Genomic DNA, 19,559 nt, shown 5'->3' with positions numbered 1-19,559 from the left:
AATCTGCTGATCTGTAAAGGATTCTATCTATATGCCGCCATAATTCATGTACTGTATTACAGACCGATTTCAGGCTGACTTACAAAAGTACATTAATAACCTAGTTGTCTGAGTGGTCTGGGGTGCTGAAATTGCAATGATAAGACAAAAGTCTGGGTTCTTATCCCAGTTACAAAATTTTGCCACCGCAAGTTTGCCTATCATGATCTAACTTTAAGACAAAGTACAGTCAAAAAGGTATATAAAAACATTTATCAGAGGAGACTATAGAAGAGGTTCAAAATGCATAGTTAATTCTACAGATAAGAAAAGTTTTCCCAAAATAGAATTGACCTTGAAAACAGGTTTGACAATATATAGGTATATAGGACAGGCATTCTTTTCTTAAAAAAAAATCTGACAGACATTATACAAATTAAGGAACATCCAAATAGAAATAAAAGTATATTGAATGAATATAAAACAAAATATATTGTACTGAACAAACTGTATTAACATGCAAAACATTATGTCACATGTCAAAGAGGCAGTGCCAACTGAAGTCGGGGTTCATTGCTTTTCTGTCTACATCAAGTGCCAAATGTCATGAATAGTTGAGGTAGAGATCATTATCTTTTTAAGTTAATCCCCAACAAAACACATATAAATTAGCGTGAATTGGACAGAAATGATAAATTAATGGAAATGACAAGAAATTTGCCAAGTTTTCTTTCTAGTTCAAGTTTTGCACTAAAGATGATGTGACTAAAAAGAAAATTTAGGCTAAACTACAACATCAATGAGATGGCAACAGAACACTTCAAGCCAACCTAAACAGACATCTAGACAAGGATGCCATCCTCGGTGAAAAGCCTCTCTTTTGATAGGCCTATATTGCAGTAGCCCAATTGATTATTAGTTTGAATACTAAAAACTTTGGAGGCCTGATTACTAGTACAGAAAAACAATCATTATGTGAAGATTTAGGTTAAACTTACTGTCAATGTTTAGTGTTATTGGTGTTAATTTTTTATTTCTATATTTAGAAGGATGCATTTTTTTTGGTGCAGTACATTATAGATCAAGATCTGTGTACTTGTTTCATATAAATGTATTTCTAAATATATATCCCTAGAAATTCGGGAAAATATAAAGCATCCAAAAAGCATTTTTTTCTTTCTCAGATTCATTTAATTATTCTCAATATGATCTACTGATGACATTGAGCAATAAAGGGAGCAGTCATTATTCCATTTTTTCTCAAATAATATTAGGAAGCACAATCTAAACAATATTGGAGCAAGATCATAAGAGATGCTGAAAGTGAAGGAAATTTATAGGGAACAAAACATGGTTATGAAATAGAAGATTACACCTCCACTTGTAATTCAAAATAATCGAAACCAAAAGAAGTGTTGGTCATCACATTTGTAAATACAAAAATGTAATGACAACCTATTCTTATCTTGGGATTATTGGTTTTTCGTCAGTAAAGTGTACATGTAAGAGAATGTAATGTCCAAATCCTGGTAAATGGAATTTACAGGTCAAAAAGGTTTGATATACTCGGATTGAAGGTTATCACTGTAATATTTTAGTTCCTATGTGTAGACAATTAACATGGTTAATGATTAAAGTCCATTATCTAAAAAGTATAAAGAATACCAACATAGATACTTGTCAAACAAAGCTTATTTATGATTAGGAAATACTGTTTTGTAGCATAAACCATCACATTATTTGTTGTAAGTATTTGCAAGGTTATATAATTCAATGATCTGGATAATTCTCAGTGTAAAGAGTTCAAATGTATTCTTCATATCAAAATCAGTGTGAACACATAAAAATTTAGGGGCAAACTGATGGAAATACAACCAAATTATTAATATATCACATATCATAGGCAGATCCAGGGGCCCAGGGCCCCCTTTTCGTGGGAAAATTTGTTGATTATATAGAAAATCACTGAAGCATGACTGGAGTGGTGCCCCTATTAGGTCAGTCAGCGGGACCCCCTTTATAAAAAGTTCTGGATACGCCATGGCATATACTATACATGCAACAAAAAGCATCAGGTGACATGCGCTACAAAAGATGTGTCAAGGTAGCAAAATGAGGATAGACCTTCAATTTCCTTGAGGGGGGATTTGTATTATTAAACTGGAAATTAATGTGCTACCTTTAGACAAGTAAGGAACAAACCTTTAATAATTGGAAGTTTGAAGTCCTGGCCACAAAATCTGTCCAGTCACTCAACTGTTTCTCCTTCTGTCTGTAATTCTCTCTAATCTGAAATAAAATAACTCTATTATAATAAACTCCTTGTCACAAAAGTATAAAATATAGTATGATTTCTTCTATAATAAAAAAAAAAAATGCTTTAACAGGAACAGACCACCAAAGTTATACATGAAAGAAATCCATTTTATATAAGGTGTACAAAAGCAGGCATTTAAAACTGACTTTAATTTAATAAAAATTTGGCAAACTTTCTATTGGATATATATATATATACAACCATTACCTCTACAGCCATGTGAGAAATTAGTGATTTTGTAGTCTCTCATCAGTAATGAGTCCAACAAATTTTACTTGAAATAACATCTTACCTCTGCATAGAATTCCTGTTCATCAAGGACATCCTGATTTTGTTGTGCTTCCAGTAACTCTATCTGAGTACCACAGACAATCTGAGCCCTCTCCTCTATACCTCTAGATATGGCCTCTATAGCCTCCATGTCAGGGGTGACTGGACGTACACCCTCCATCTGTAACTCGGATATCACCTCAGTCCATACCTCTCCAAGCTGAAATAGTCAGATAGTTATACCTTTTATTTACAATATATTAAACTGGTTACCTGTCTAATGTCATACAAGTAAGCAACTACTACTAGATCAGGGGTTAAGAAATCCACTAGCCCGACGCCTGGGACTAAAACATTTAGACCTCGGGCAACCAAAACTTGTAACCCAATATGCCCAACGGACTAGTAACAAAAAATTCTTGGCGTTTCTAAAATAGAAAGGGGAAAATCCACTAAATCACTTTTCTATCTTAGCCAATCAGATTCGACTACGTCATCCGGGATTCCAAGAATTTAAACTGCTTTTGTACAAGTTTTAAAATAGAACAAAAAACTTTGGGTGGATCCCATACTTTCAATATCGATGTGTCAGTACAGGGGGTGGTATTGTACATTGCTTATGCAACCTGATTGTACCTCCTTCTGATTAATTTATTGTAATATAAATGTGAATCCCTTCTGACAGCAGAAACCTCATCGACTTTTGTCAGATATAAATTTGAAACATGTGCACATGTTATGGACGCCATTTGGTTTTTGTTTACATATATACTGTGAAGAACTCTCCAGAACCATGACCTAAACATTAACAGTCTTCAAAAAACTTAAACTTGATGCAATAATATTTCATTAATCACAATTATCTTCATTGATATTCAAATGAATTCGATTTTTAAAGAAATAAAATTAATATCAAATACAGTTTCAGTTTAGAGACTGTACAAATGGAAGTTTTTAACAACCTTGACTGACTATACAGCCCTTGCACGATCGGTTAGAGACTGTGCTGAGGTTGTAATCTATTTATAGCCCACAATTTGCTTACCTGTGATAAATATAAATATGGACATTACTGTTCTTCGTTTATAAAACAATTATAAAAGACCCAAACTATGGATCGTGATATTTATAATTTATTCACATAAATATTTGAGGTCATTTAATTTATTTTAATAAATAGAATTTTAAAACTGAAAACAAATATATGAGCATTACATAATTAACCAGCTGATAATTCTTTTACACAAACGTGATGATGTACCTCCAATCCTTTATATACCCATGTATAGCAGTGGTCAAGACTTGTATCATCTCCAGATTTGGTCAACTCATTATATCAGAATTTTTAGTGACTATTCAATTGTCGATCAATTGAATATATCTGCTTATGGAATATTTTTGCTGACATAAGTTTTGGGTATCCAATTTGCAAAAATCTACTAATTTTATAGAATTCATTGTTATTGCAGCAAACTCTGAATTTGTAAAGCTTATTAGCTATAGGGCTAGCAGGTCAGTTTTGTTGGGCTAGTAGTTCTGCCAACAGGGCTAGTAAGATCCTGCTATCAATTAGCCCTGGGCTAGTGAGCTATAAGAAAATTTCTTAACCCCTGTAGATGTAGAAACATCATGTACAATATATTATTTTCTTCATTTTTATTGGTCACAAAAAGTTGAAATATATATTTTTTACAGCTTGTTCCTTGTACAGAAAGACTTTTTTAATAAGCATGGTATTTTATTGTGACAGATACATGTAGATATGTACTTTAAATACATACCTTCAAATCCATGAACTTTTCTATGACAACCAAAGTCACATGATCTTCAACTGTCAGCCCCGGTAAATCTGTGAAACCTATCATAAAATATTTGAAAATAAAATCACAAGAACATGTTAAGGAAATAAATATGAAAACATGATAAATAGTTCCATAGCTTCTCTGCTGGATACGAAATGCTTAATTTAACTACTAATTTCAGATTCCCAATCAACTACCTTGTGATAATCCAGTATTGCTCTATGTGAAAGTCAGAAATCGCTGAATAATGACAAGGTTTTACCATCTTTTGACTCAAAGTTTGCAGTTTTTATAATTTTTATCAATGCTAACTGAAATGTATATAGTTTAATCAAAAGTTCATATAAAGTACTGTTAAAAGTGTTTGGCTTTATTTTCTTACACATTTCGTCTTATATAAATATGAACAAAAAGAAATATGGGTACATATCAATAAGATAGTAATCTGACAACAGAATAAAACTTATTGAAATATCTCCACAGTTGAGCTGAGAACAAATGATATTGAGATACCTACCAATTTTACAGAAGATGGAGTATAGTTTAGCCCTAATGTTTTCTGACATGTCTACATTTGAGTTACTTTGACCAAGTATTTAACCATATTTAGATACCTACCAATTTTACAGAAGAGGTAGTAGAGTTTAGCCCTCATGTTTTTCTGACATGTCTACATTTGAGTTACTTTGACCAAGTATCTAACCATATTGAGATACCTACCAATTTTACAGAAGATGGATTATAGTTTAGCCCTAATGTTTTCTGATTAAGATACCTACCTATTTTACAGAAGATGGAGTATAGTTTAGCCCTCATGTTTTCTGACACGTCTACTATTGATTGACTTGGGATAGTAGCAGGTAATGATACGATTCCCTGTTGTTCCTGCAGTACCCCCATCAATGGTCGGCTAACATTCTTAATGGAGCCATCAGATGCCCTCTGAACACCCATGTCTTTCTCCTCGTTTCTCCAGATTTCACAGAATAGATGGGCAGCAGTACAATTTCCCTTTCCTCTCCACGACAGAACATGATGTTGTGTTTTAGGGTTCTCACATAAGTCTAGCAGACAGCCCAAGATGATGTTATGCATGTTTTTAGGACATACCTTTAACAAATAAAGTATCTTAGTAAAAGATGAAATCTTTCTTGGTTTTCCCACCAGAGGTCAGAGTATATGTATATATATTATTTTTTAATGTATGTATTAATATTTAGAACATTTGCTATATCTTCTTTGTTTACCTTGTACAGCTTTACTTGTAGTAACAATGCATACAACATGACTATATAATATACTTTTATGTAGGTTTTTCGTGTTTGTGTGTGTATCTTCACTACTATTAATAAAAATTGGTCCCAAGTAATAAACAGTACCAAGTGTTGAAAAAACAAATGTAAATATAAGAAAATAAGATAACTTGGATAATGGCCAATAAGACAACTTTCAACCAGATCAAATGACATAGAAGTTTAAAACAACTATAGGTCACTGTACGACCTTCAACAATGAGTAAAAACTGTACCACATAATCAGCTATTTTCTATTTCCTATGCCCTTAAAGTACAGTGGTAACCATTCTGTAGTAAAAATCTTGGGTCAATATTTTTACTAGATGGATAATATAGACATATAATTATAATTTGGTGCAATACCAACAAAAGATCAAAGTATCAATAGTTTTTACATACCTCTAACAAGTCTATCAGTAAAAATACACCTTCTAATTCCATAAAAAATTCTTCTGTTGTGTAACACCCAATTATTGAACACCTGTTCAGGAAAAATTAAAACATTTCAATTAGTCTCAAAAATTTATCATGTTAACAAACTCCTTAAAAAAAAGCCAATGCCAAACTTTTCCTTTGAAAATAAAACGAAAGTCAGATATTAAATACTTTTTTATTTGGTTGAATTGTTTCCTTAATAACTTCAGCATCATTAGATGTGAAATATAATTAAGTGTGTTCAATCCCTGTTTTCGTCAAACCAAAGACTTGATATATAGTGTTATAAGATTCTATGCCATAATAGTATATGATACTATTCTAAATTGATGTTAACTCAAGTTTTCAGGTTAAATTGATAGAATTGTTCTATGCAATGTGTATTTTCTCTCAAATAATGATAAATATGAGTTCTCCTAAAATCTTTTTTTTCATTTTGTTAAAATTTAGAGGTAGGGGAGATCACTCCCAACTAAAATATTGATATAAAGTAAAATAAAACAGTCCATGCTTACCAGACACAATCTACAGCAGCTAACAACAGACGATGGTGACCTAGTCCACTGTTTAACTGTCGACTGTCTGTTCTCAGATAATGTATACAAACTTCCACACCTTGTGTACCTAGAAGTTCCTGTTGAAGTACAAAAGTAAATATATGACTGATATTAGAACATTTAAACAAAAGTATTTAAAATTGTTTATTATGATATTCACCACTTTTCTATGATAGTAAAGACGAAGAGTCATTTTAAAGATTTATTAGCTATAGAATGCAAAAATTGTAGCAGTTTATATTTCACATCACACTTAACAAAGTCCTACTCTGTCACAGATAATTTTGTTGTCAATCTACAGAAAGTCTCCTTGTTCCATGAACACATAATGAACATACCAAATTTTTTCTTGCAGTAATTAAATTAATATACATACAAATCAATTATAGGTCTCTGGATCCTTTCAATTTATGAAAGTTACAATTTGGAGGTAGATATTTTTCAATTTTTAATACATCTGTTCTGCTAGAAACCAAAACATGATCAAAATCCTGGTGACTATTTATTGTTTAATGAGAATTGGAAGAAAACATATTACAATTTTATCAACAACTGACATACCTTTCTGTGCATATCCCCTTCACACAAACAAGATAATATAAACAACATGTCTGACTGCATCTCAATATCTATAGCATCGTCACTATCTTTACTTTGTGTGGCATTATGGAGAATGGCTGAAAGAGTAATAAAATTTGTTAACATATTCAGAAAGTAGTTCATCAATCTTTCTTTGTTTTTATTTAGACATACTTATATATGGTAAAAAAAAATATTTCTTTTGATTTTTCTTAGAAAAAAAGATTTTTCATCAAATTTCATTAGCTATTGTTTACGATTTCAATGTTAAAAAATGTATAAGAATATATTTGAATTCCCCTTCTTTATTTAATGATAACATATTTTAACTATAATTGAAATAAGTTCCATACTTGAAATCTGATTAATGGCTCCTTGATCAGCCAGATCTTGGAGAACTGTTTCTTGTCCTGTAGAAACAATACTTCTGATCAGACGTAAACAATATCTCATCTGAGCTCTCTTGTTACCACGACCACCAGTTCCATGGTAACTGTTACCATGACCACCAAAATCCTCTGTAAAATTAAATGAAATAATTTTAAAATTCAAATTCAAATTAATTGGAGAAAACACAAAACTTTGTGACCTTGTGTATTTTATTTTATACACAAAAAGTGTATACAGTTATATTGGTTAATAATCTCCCCAGAGGATTTGAGTTAAACTGCATGATGATGGAAACAATTGTCTTCTAATACCTGTAGGGTTAAATAATGATAAACATGTAATCTCTTGAATGTTACATACATCTTCATAAGCTTTTTCTTTATCAAATTCAAAATAATTGTCAAATAGTATGATAATTTGATGTATCTTCATCTACAAAATCTTGCCTTGTTATATTAATTACTGTGGATACATTATTATTTGTCAGATACTAATTTTCATTGATTTCGTGGATACAGGAAAACCATGAATTTAACTGTTCAACAAAAATATCCAATTTTCTATAAGCTTGTATGCAGACTTACCTGGTCCAGTACACCATTCTAATAATAACAGTAACCTGGTGCTCCCTTGACAAATCATATAATCTTCCAGCATCAGAGGGCACAGAGAACAGAGGGTTCCTAAAGCATGAAGCTGTATCTCCTCGAACTGGGCTTGAGACCAATCTCTTGGACCAGAAGTTTTCTCATTGGCCCGCACATAAGACATCAGTGCTAACATCAAATGTCCTTCTGATAAAACCTAGATATAAAAAAAAAGTTAAAAGGCCTGAAAAATTTTGGGTCAACAAAACATGATTCCTCTTATTACATTTTATTCAATTATAAATTATCCAGCTTGGTGAATCTCGCTCACCTATACATGTAACTATATATAATAAAAAAAACATTATTCTTCCATACTTTTGTACCAGAATTTCTTGATTTGGAAGTAATTAAATACAGATAATGCATGATCGACCTTCAAATAAGTTTCTGTTAAGTTATCTGAAATAAATAATTTCATTTTGTGTAACTATAGTCTTTTTTTTAAATATAAATACATTTCAAAATAACAATTTTAACCAAAACTATGATACACTTGTTTTATAACAAGAATAAGTGTTTATCATATTGTCTACTTTGTGTGGAAGATATATCATTTGATGAAAATAGCTTTTTGCTTGATTTTGTCCAAACAGAAGAGGCTGTAAACAGTAGATTGTTTGTCCACTGTTATAGAACTAGCTGTAAACAACCTTTACAGAGACATTCTTGATTGTCCACTGTTATAGAACTAGCTGTAAACAACCTTTACAGAGACATTCTTTTGTCGTGTTACTTACTGGAATGACTGTTGAGTCTTTACTTAGAGATATCAGGATGTTAAACAATAATTTCTTCAATTCAAAGTCTTCATGGTTCTGCATCAACTTCAAATGTTTGACCAGAGCATTGTGGCTCTTCACTGAAATTAGATATCAAAAACAGTTTAAACATGAAGCATTATTGCCATTTACTTAATTTAAATAAACAAATGTGTGACCAAATTGTGGTCCTTTGCTAAAAGTAGATGATCAAATGCTTAACCAGAGCATTGTTGAATCATTAAAATTGGATAAACAGATATTTCACCAGAGCACAGTGGCCCTACAATAAATTTTAATAAAAATATGATACAACCAATAAAATTATGAACATTTTTATCAAGATTTTTATTTTGAAATTTTATGTATCAATCACTGGTGAAAGTAAGGATCCTGACGAAATCTTAACTTTGTTTTCATTTATAGGTATATTGGGTCATTTGTTAATATTAAATGGCATTTGAAAGATTAAAAAAATGTATCTTCCATTATTCATCATTATACAATAACATCAACAATTTAACTATATGACAATACCTTCTTGAAATGTTGCAAATAAAGTAAGTTGTTTTGCAAATCCAGTCTCTATAAATGGAGCATTAGGGCAGTGAGTGGCTACGAGGGAAGATAGAACCAATAAATCATTCCTTAGTTGTCTGTCATAATGGCTGTATCCTTGTGTTAGCTGGTAGATAAATGCATCTCTCAATTGGCTGTAATACATAAAAGAAAAAAAATAAGCAATATGGTGATCAATTTATGGACTGGATTTTTTAAGTTTAAATAGTTGTATTAAGTCAGAGTTGACATCTCACCATTAGAAACTGAATGCCTCAAAACCCAAGTCTGTTGATTTTCAAATAATTATTTAAGGTCAATATATGTGCAAACCAGTTGCATGTGATAACCATAGTGATGACTTCCCTTTGCAAGATAAAACTAGATTAAGATTAGAAATTAAACTATACGTACATGGTTGCTGTCTCAGTGACAAAACCCCCTACCTTTCCCTTTATGTATATGACAAGAAATGTACCTGAATATAAGAAAAGTTATTCTACATTTCAAGATACCTTTTTTATGTACTTGTATAACATAACTCATTTTAGTAAAAAATTGGGGAAACATTGGTCTAAGATCTAATGTCTTATTCATTTCATAAAATGTCAGTGAAATATGTAACCAATAAACCTAGTATGAGCAAATAGCCTTACCTGATACAAACAAAATTATTCAGCTGTGCCGATAGTGGTGCAGGATCACCATTTTCCAATAGATTCCATAAAATATTGACAGATCTAAACAACAATTGTCCTGAGTGATCGGGATCCATCATATGTGAACAGATACGGTTGGCTGCACCTGCTCGTAGCATCTGATCACAATTCTTTGCTGAAAAATAATTATGGCATTAAAATGTGTAATTTAAATATTGTAGAGGATGTTACATTATAGATGTACTGTATGTAAGGCCTTATATGGCATTCAAACTTTCTATCTTTTTTTTCACATTTCCACCTTATGTTAAATTCCTTGCACATAATATTGAAATAGGCGGAGGGAAGGACTTCTCCTTTCACATTGTGACGTCGCTGATAATGCCTGGTCTCGTTTTGAAGTCTTGATACGAAAAATACGGAGCAACAGAGCAGGGTGATATAGGCGGAGGGAAGGACGATAAATTGGTATACATGTATAACATAGCTAAACACTTTTATCTTTTTTTTATCACATAAGTAACATGACGGGTGCCACATGTGAAGCAGGATCTGCAAGAGCACCTGAGATTACCCCTAGTTTTTGGTGGGGTTCGTGTTGTTTATTCTTTAGTTTTCTATGTTGTGTCATGTGTACTATTGTTTGTCTGCTTGTCTTTTTCATGTTTAGCAATGGCATTGTCAGTTTATTTTTAGATTTATGAGTTTGACTGTCCGTTTGGTATCTTTCTTTCCTCTTTTATCCATCCAATTCTTCAATCCTGAATTTAACAGTATTTAATAGTCCCCTTTACCAATTTTAAATTCATATCTAATGTGTTAAAAACTTTGACGAAGGACCTGTTCACCATTAATTTATTAAAATGCAATGTTCAAACCATAAGGAACAATATTTGTTTTTAACTTTTTACATAAATTATCTAGTTTATCATCACTCAATTACCTGATTTGTTTGAAAACTTCTGTAGAACAGTTAAAATACCAAGCTTCATGTCCAACTCATTCTCTATCAAAGCCAGGGACTGTAAATAGAAAAGTTTTATATTACAAAATTTATTTTAAAATGCATGGTTTCACTATCCTACATAAATTTTTGTTCTGTAAATAAATGTCATTATGAGTTAAAATTGTTTTGGTGTACATTAAAATTCATCTTCTACATAGTAGAATTTTACATGATTAAATGTCCAGTTGTAATTAAACTTATTGCTTAGGGCAACTGTTTTCTATCTGTAAATTTTTCAAATGGAAGCTTTAAGAATTAAGGTATTATAGCTGGTTGAAATGCATAATGGAATAGTTATCAAAGGTACCAGGATTATAATTTATTACGCAAGACGTGCGTTTCGTCTACATAAGACTCATCAGTGACGCTCAGATCAAAATAGTTGTAAAGCCAAACAAGTACAAAGTTGAAGAGCATTGAGGACCCAAAATTCCAAGAAGTTGATTCAGAACAACTAGACTGTACTGTAGAGTTGCTGATCAAGCTCCAGTCAATGAATCAGATTGTTAGTTTATCTACCTTTACTAGTGTTTCTGATACATCCCTGTTCTCTATGATGTTCTGGTTATAAGTTATCTACCTTTACTAGTGTTTCTGATACATCCCTGTTCTCTATGATGTTCTGGTTATAAGTTATCTACCTTTACTAGTGTTTCTGATACATCACTGTTCTCTATGATGTTCTGGTTATAAGTTATTTACCTTTACTAGTGTTTCTGATACATCCCTGTTCTCTATGATGTTCTGGTTATAAGTTATCTACCTTTACTAGTGTTTCTGATACATCCCTGTTCTCTATGATGGTCTGGTTATAAGTTATCTACCTTTACTAGTGTTTCTGATACATCACTGTTCTCTATGATGTTCTGGTTATAAGTTATTTACCTTTACTAGTGTTTCTGATACATCACTGTTCTCTATGATGTTCTGGTTATAAGTTATTTACCTTTACTAGTGTTTCTGATACATCACTGTTCTCTATGATGTTCTGGTTATAAGTTATTTACCTTTACTAGTGTTTCTGATACATCACTGTTCTCTATGATGTTCTGGTTATAATTTATTTACCTTTACTAGTGTTTCTGATACATCACTGTTCTCTATGATGTTCTGGTTATAAGTTATCTACCTTTACTAGTGTTTCCGATACATCACTGTTCTCTATGATGTTCTGGTTATAAGTTATTTACCTTTACTAGTGTTTCTGATACATCACTGTTCTCTATGATGTTCTGGTTATAATTTATTTACCTTTACTAGTGTTTCTGATACATCACTGTTCTCTATGATGTTCTGGTTATAAGTTATTTACCTTTACTAGTGTTTCTGATACATCACTGTTCTCTATGATGTTCTGGTTATAATTTATTTACCTTTACTAGTGTTTCTGATACATCACTGTTCTCTATGATGTTCTGGTTATAAGTTAGCGATGTAGCCTTGTGTTCTGTAAAATAAACATTTAAACCTGTATTCAAAGGAAGATAACTGAACATATTTCCAAAACAAAAAATAGAATAAAGTGCTTTATGATGACTGACAACATTGTATGTGCTAATTAAAAATTGAATGACAAAGATTCCTATTTAAATTATTCATTTACAATGCTGGAATCTAACGGTTATGTGCTAATAATATTAGACAACCACTACCAGTTAACAACTACATGGCTTCATTATACTAAATGACTATTTATATATACATGTATTCAATATTTCATTACTCAGTACATAACAAAACTGATAGGTTTTATGTAACATTAAACTCCAACAGAATGTCTGTCATGCCTTCATCAGTCCATATAAATACTTACTTTGAACATTCTGATTCTTTGGTTTTTCACTGTAGAAACCATGTAAAGTAGAACAAATCTGTTTCCTGATGTCTCGACTGGATACTCTCATCATATAACCTGTTGGTATATACAAACTAATATATATAATGGTAGACACTTGAATACCTTAAACCAATAAAATATATGAAAAGCGAAAATAAAACAATGAAAGAAAAAAAAATATAAACTTTCCTGGTAAACATATTTGGTTACATATAAATATACAGTAGAAATCAACAATTTTTAGCTTGATTAAGTTGATACTATATTCATACCAAATGTATATCTTACTTCAATACTTAGTTGTGAACATCTCATATTTGTAAAAAAAATCCACTAATTTGGCATTTGTTTATGAAATTAACATTGGAGATGTGATACATATAGTTTTATAAAAAACTTCAGCTTTTATCTTTTAAAAGTGTATGTAACAAGACATTATAAATGAAAACACAGCTAATGTGACAACTATTTTATACATTTATAGTTGTATATAATTTAAAATAAATTATAATAATGACAAATATGAAAGATATATTTTTGCCTACCTAGTTGTGATACAGATTCTGTAACTATTTGTTCATACACCAACTCATCTGATGATTTCTCCTTAAGGAACGGGTAACTACAAATCTTTAATATTTCCACAATCAACTGTTCATATAATGGTTGGTCAGGCATTCGGTCAGCACAAGTATTCAATATCTTACAAACCTGTACCAAGTCCTTCATAGGCTGTTACAAAGTTAAGGATTCATACAAAATTTAAAAAAAAGACACAGAAATCTGCATCCAAAAAGTTAATCCGAGCTGACCTATTTGACTTTCTTTTTTGTTAAAATAGAAAGAGTGAATATATACTGTGGATTCATTATTATTCATATTGGATACCAATTTTTCGTGAGATTCGTGGGTACAGGTGAACCATGAATTCAAATGTTCAACAAATTACAAATTTTCTATATGCTTTGTATAAAACACAAATTTTCCTCAATCCATTGACACCCACAATAATAAAAGAATCCATAGTAACCCTATTATGTTCCAAGGTGTATCAACAAGTAACAGCTATTACTACTCGTTATTCCTTATCTTGACCTTTTGATTCAACATGTTTATGTCAGTGTTCCAGCTAGGATTTCAAAAGGGCAGGGTGCCAATCCTGATAAAGGGCATTAACGTGTGATATGATAATATGAAAAGGGCATGTTTTAATAAAGATATTAATCAAACATTGTGTTTATTCATTGAAATCACTGGTTATACAAGAACCACATCATTAGCCCATAAAGGATACTTTTAGGCTGAAAAACTTGTCAAGGAGCTTGTCACACAAGTTTTTAGATAATTGTTTGGCACATTTAAGCTTTATATGCAGCATGTTTTGAAAGGTGTCCTGCTTCATTCTGTTTCTATGATATGGTCTTTACACACTTTACCAATTTTACCTTTCTACCTCTGCTGTGCTTAATGGCAATACAGCACAAAACAGCTGTGCTCAGAAATGCACAATGCTAGGACAAAGCAACATTGAAAATTTGTATTAAAAATAAAGAAAACAGAAAAAAATGACCAAGGCACCCTACCAACACTGCTACTAAGACCCTCTTTAACTTTTCCCATAACTCAAAATACCTAAACATATATATCCTTCATAAGCAAGAAGTATGTAGACATATTTTAGAATACGTTAAGTGGGTTACTCAATGCTAGGAAAAAAGCAGATTGAGTTATCTTTCTTTATTCGGATGTTGTAACCATTGATTAGCTTGGGGTCGTAAACAAAGTCATAAACTTTTCGCCAGGTAAAATTTAGTAATCAGCGGATCATATCAATTATGAACAAAATAATATACAATTAATCTTCAAAAAAGGCAGGGCGCCCTGGAAACTAAAAAGGGCATAGGGCGGCATTCGAGAAAGGGCGGGCGCAGCGCCCTCTAAAAACGGCCTAGCTGGAACACTGTATGTTACACTTTTTTAGCACATAGCATGTAGATGTTTTTCTTGCTGTTTTAGAGGCATTGAAAGCAGAGTGGTATCAGTAGTCAAACTACTATATCACTAGTCTGTCAACACAGAGGTTGTGAGTTTGAATCCTGCATTATTTTATAAAGCCTGTCAACATTCATTGTTGTACAAATCAATTCCAAAAAGGATACAAATCCCTTCTGGTAGTGTCTGACTAATCTCTGTAATGCATTAACATGTCGGTCATACAGCATAACCTACAAAGAAAATCATGGATGTGTTAAAGTGCTATATTTGTATGTATCGGCATTCAATAACAATATAAAAGGTAATCCTATGAAAAAAGAATATAACTTATATGACAAAGCACCAGTATAATTCAATGGACCAAAAATTCACCAAACTATTAAGACAAATACAGAAAAATTTGGTTCAGAGAGAAGAAATACATGTAGCTACATTTGTGGTAAACAGTTAATAAGAGGAGGGGGAAATATTTCCATTATCTGTTTAACTTTGGAGAAAACAGATCATTAAATAAACAATGTGTTATCTGAAAACACTGGACACTAAAACTTTGTGGAAATAGATCTTATGGTATTTAAGTCATGTGAGATAGATAATATTAATGTAATATATGTAAAGATTTGAATAAATAAGTGAATTTCATTAAAATTCTGACTAAACCTACCGAATGTGGATCGGTTAGAAGTTTCACCACTCTGTTCAAATTGATAGGCTGTAGTTTAGCACCCTGAAACCAAATAATATAAGATTACAAAAGACTATAAAGAATATGTACATTGCATTCAGTCAATATAAACATTTGATATTTCATTTCAATGTAAAACAAAAATGGCTTTTACAAAACCGTAGTGAATTGTTCTGTTGTGTATAAATGTCATACTGCCCATCAAAGGCCCTTAAAAGGAACAACTAAACATCATTGAGATTGGATCAATCTATGTTGGCCCCACTGAATAATGTGTGGTATTTTTTTATTATCTTAACCATAGGACATCATGGGGTTGTCAATTTAAATCAAAGTCTTTTTACCTTGACCTTTGACCTAGGAATTGTGCATACATTATGACACACTCTAATTTGGTTAACATACAAATGTACATGTGTACTGTAGTTTAAACTTTGAAATCATAACGTTTTTTAAGATATAGAGCGAACATTATCTTAAAAATAGAACATGGGGTTGTCAACTGAAACCAAAGTTTTTAACCTTGACATTTGACCTAGGAAGACGTTCATACATTATGACGTTACCCTGTGGTGTCGGTTAATATACATGTCAAGTATAAACTTCGAAATTGTAATGGTTCTCAAAATATAGAGCAGACCAGTTCTTTACCCTAAGACATAGGGTTGTCAATTACAACTTTAACCAACATTTTGTTAGACATAGAGTCGACAAAATTTGTTAGGAATGGACAGACTAATCACTATAGGGGACCACCATTTTGTGGGGCCCTAATAAATATTCTTTTTCAAATTTTAATGATTAAAATCACTAGAAAAAATCAGAAGGCATCTAAAATGAAATGTGTCAAAGACTACTAATTCATCATGGTACAGAAAACATATGCAGTAGCTTCAAAATAAAACCAACAGTATAAATGTTATCATTAATTATATATTAAATACTTTTCACTTATAGACTTAGTCTTTAAACATGCTAGATAGGGATTTTATTTTAAAGGGGCACTAGCTCTAAATTTCATGTTCTAATTAACTATTGAGGTGACTTCTGAAGATCTCTGATGGTCTTATTAGCAATTAATAGATAGCAATCTCATGCAATTGGATTTTTTTAGGTCTGTTTAATTTCATATTATAATTTATTAAAAATATGTGTTAATCATTGTTTTTACCTGTATAAGAATTATTTTTTGTGAATCAAAACATCAAACCGTTGTTTCCAGACTACACGAATGAATTTTATTTTTACAGGACATTCGGTCTGGTAAGCATCCTAGCTTTACCAGACCGAATGAAATTTTACCAGACCAATTTTTTTTACATCTAATTGTATATTATCCGACAAAAAACAACAAACATATGACTTTGTTGTGCCCTACTCCTCCCCAAAATGCACAAAAACAAAATGATGTAACAAGAGGGTATATTGTTATGAAAGTTGTGCACAATTGCTTGAATGCATTTCAGTGAAGAGTAATGTCCCATTTTATTGGATTTTGACAATGTTTGTGAATTAAACATAATTTAGAGTTTCTGTATAAAATATTATTTCCTGTTTCTTCTTTCTTTTTCATATATCTTTTGGTTTTCAATTCTAGTGTTTATATTTCATAGCTGAATTTTGTGATCTGCTTGGCTTTTTATTCATTTATTGTATTTAATCTGAAAACCCGGAATAATCCTTATCCGTTCCCAGAATCTGATCCGGTTTTATTTACATTTCCTGTTGTGCCAATGATGGCAGCCATTGTTGTTTTTGACAGTCAGATATGTTTTTACCCGGATTAACAAATTACTGGTTGGCGATTTTCGGCATAAAGCTAGCGGTTGAACAAAATAAATATCGCTGTGATGAATAATAAAGATGAAAATGAATTTGAGATCGTTTGGCAATTTTGCTAGAATGTTAGAAAAATCCATGAAAAAAAAACACAGGACATTCGGACCGGAATTCAACAAAATTTTACCAGACCGATCCATTATTCACCGGATTTGTCCGACGACAGGGTTCTCGCTAAGGATTTTTGAAGGCGAGTCCAGGGACTCATCATTTTTAGGTATGATGAGTCCAACAGCAAGAAAATATTTTATTGTAATAAAAAATAATATTTTAGTCTCCATTTCCTAACAGATCAATGAAATGAAATCAAATTCAGATCACTTTTAAACTTTTGCTATAAAATGATGATATTTGTGTTTAGGCCAAAAAAAAATATATGTCTGTTTCCTGCTTCCAAGGCAAATAAATCAGGGTCGGTAGGTCAGGATTTTTTTTTTTTTTTTTAATTTTTGCACTCCCTGTCAGATTTGCAGTCGGTTAAATGTCATGTTTGGTTAGTGTCCTGTACCCCAAAATGATTTAATCCCTTTAAAGAAGCTTTAATTGAATAATCCTCCCAGTGCTGACATTTTTTAAACCTTAATTGTAGCACATTTGTGCTGGGAGCAGCCATTTTGATTGTTTGGGCATAGTAAAATACGGATTTGGATCGGACCGGAAACGATTTTTTTCCGGATTTGAATAAAAAGATCTAGGGTCGGGGGGTTTGAGTCAGGGTCGGTCGGGAAACAGGAAACAGACATATATTTTTTTTGGCCTTAACTGTATTCAGTTTATACAAAATATTTCAATCTTGATGCATCTGTGGACTCACCAGTTTTGAAAATGGTGAGTCCAGACAGATTTTGATGAGTCCAGGACTCATGGACTCGCCTTAGTAAGAACCCTGCGACAGTCCGACGTATTTCGTGTAGTCTGGTTTCACTTTCATGGTTGACATTCTTTTTCTCTAAATAACTTAATACGGACAATTCATGTGTTGTCAATCTCTAGCTAAGGGGTTAAAATGAGGTGCACATGAATATGGTTCAAAGAGGTTGAATATTGACTTGCAAGTGAATAATTCATCATCAATGTTTCTTAACTTATTTTAGAAAAAAAAATGAACCTTACTGACTGCTATTACTGCTAAAAGCAAATTATTATTTCACTATTTCACTTACCTAAATGATTGAACAATAAAAAAATATTTTTTATATTTTATATATATAGATTTTATATTTTCCAAATTTATAATGTACAAAATGTAGCTAGTGCCCCTCTTATATATATCACAGAGAAGACAGTGTGAAAAGAAATAGTAAATTTCTTCTTTTCCTTCATGCAAGTTACTCTAATATATATATATATATAAAGAAAAATATAACAATTAACAATTATAAGTATTAGAACTTCAAATAAAAGATCTTGTTGCTGAAAAATGTTGAATTAAATTTTATCATATTGATTTGAAATAATATTCCTTATTTTATCAAGGGGAACTATTGACTTCGAATGAATCGACTTTCGGTGGGATTGGAGATTACTGTGTAAACACACAGCCATTAATCGTTTATACCTAATACTTTTAGTATGTCTACCAACATTACCAAAACATAGTCATTTTGTATATACCTGGAGTAATCCAATGTCATCATCAGTGATAACATGGGCAACTAATGGAATACGTGGCTTATCCACAATGTTTTCAGTCATCATAATATTTGATTTTGGTGTTAACCCAGTTCTTTGCATGTGTGATGTTGCCATTGTTGCACTATAAACGAGCAAACAAATTTCAAATGTATGTTTTGAGTTTTTCTTTTTGTTGATTAAGTTCACTGATCTGGTCCACTGTATTTCGTTTATCTATTTAACTATCCGTCTGAAAACATTGTCATCGTCCGAATTCTCTTCGCCATATTGAAGGTTGCTAAGTAAACAGGAAGTCCTATAAAACTCCAAGGCG

The 19,559-nt window shown here is 31.7% G+C and overlaps 1 protein-coding gene across 1 annotated transcript in view; it reads right to left on the bottom strand.

Moving 5' to 3' along the window:
- LOC143065228 (cilia- and flagella-associated protein 69-like) overlaps positions 1-19,543 on the bottom strand; it is a 25,500-nt gene extending 5,957 nt beyond the window's left edge. The window contains exons 1-19 of the mRNA XM_076238669.1: positions 19,226-19,543; positions 15,752-15,814; positions 15,252-15,317; positions 13,638-13,824; positions 13,069-13,167; positions 12,629-12,702; positions 11,193-11,271; positions 10,247-10,424; positions 9,570-9,745; positions 9,012-9,133; positions 8,209-8,428; positions 7,588-7,752; positions 7,217-7,332; positions 6,614-6,732; positions 6,063-6,144; positions 5,148-5,478; positions 4,348-4,424; positions 2,589-2,786; positions 2,182-2,268 (exon numbers count right to left, since the gene is read on the bottom strand). Coding sequence (XP_076094784.1) covers positions 2,182-2,268; positions 2,589-2,786; positions 4,348-4,424; positions 5,148-5,478; positions 6,063-6,144; positions 6,614-6,732; positions 7,217-7,332; positions 7,588-7,752; positions 8,209-8,428; positions 9,012-9,133; positions 9,570-9,745; positions 10,247-10,424; positions 11,193-11,271; positions 12,629-12,702; positions 13,069-13,167; positions 13,638-13,824; positions 15,252-15,317; positions 15,752-15,814; positions 19,226-19,360 — 2,574 coding nt within the window. The 5' untranslated portion in view covers positions 19,361-19,543. The remainder of the gene's footprint in view (positions 1-2,181; positions 2,269-2,588; positions 2,787-4,347; positions 4,425-5,147; positions 5,479-6,062; positions 6,145-6,613; positions 6,733-7,216; positions 7,333-7,587; positions 7,753-8,208; positions 8,429-9,011; positions 9,134-9,569; positions 9,746-10,246; positions 10,425-11,192; positions 11,272-12,628; positions 12,703-13,068; positions 13,168-13,637; positions 13,825-15,251; positions 15,318-15,751; positions 15,815-19,225) is intronic.
- Between the last annotated feature and the right edge of the window lie 16 nt (positions 19,544-19,559).

Source organism: Mytilus galloprovincialis, chromosome 2 (genome assembly GCF_965363235.1).
Source record: "Mytilus galloprovincialis chromosome 2, xbMytGall1.hap1.1, whole genome shotgun sequence".
Classification (NCBI taxonomy): domain Eukaryota; kingdom Metazoa; phylum Mollusca; class Bivalvia; order Mytilida; family Mytilidae; genus Mytilus; species Mytilus galloprovincialis.
Note: the sequence above shows the minus strand (reverse complement) of the source record. Positions and strands in the feature narration are given on the sequence as shown.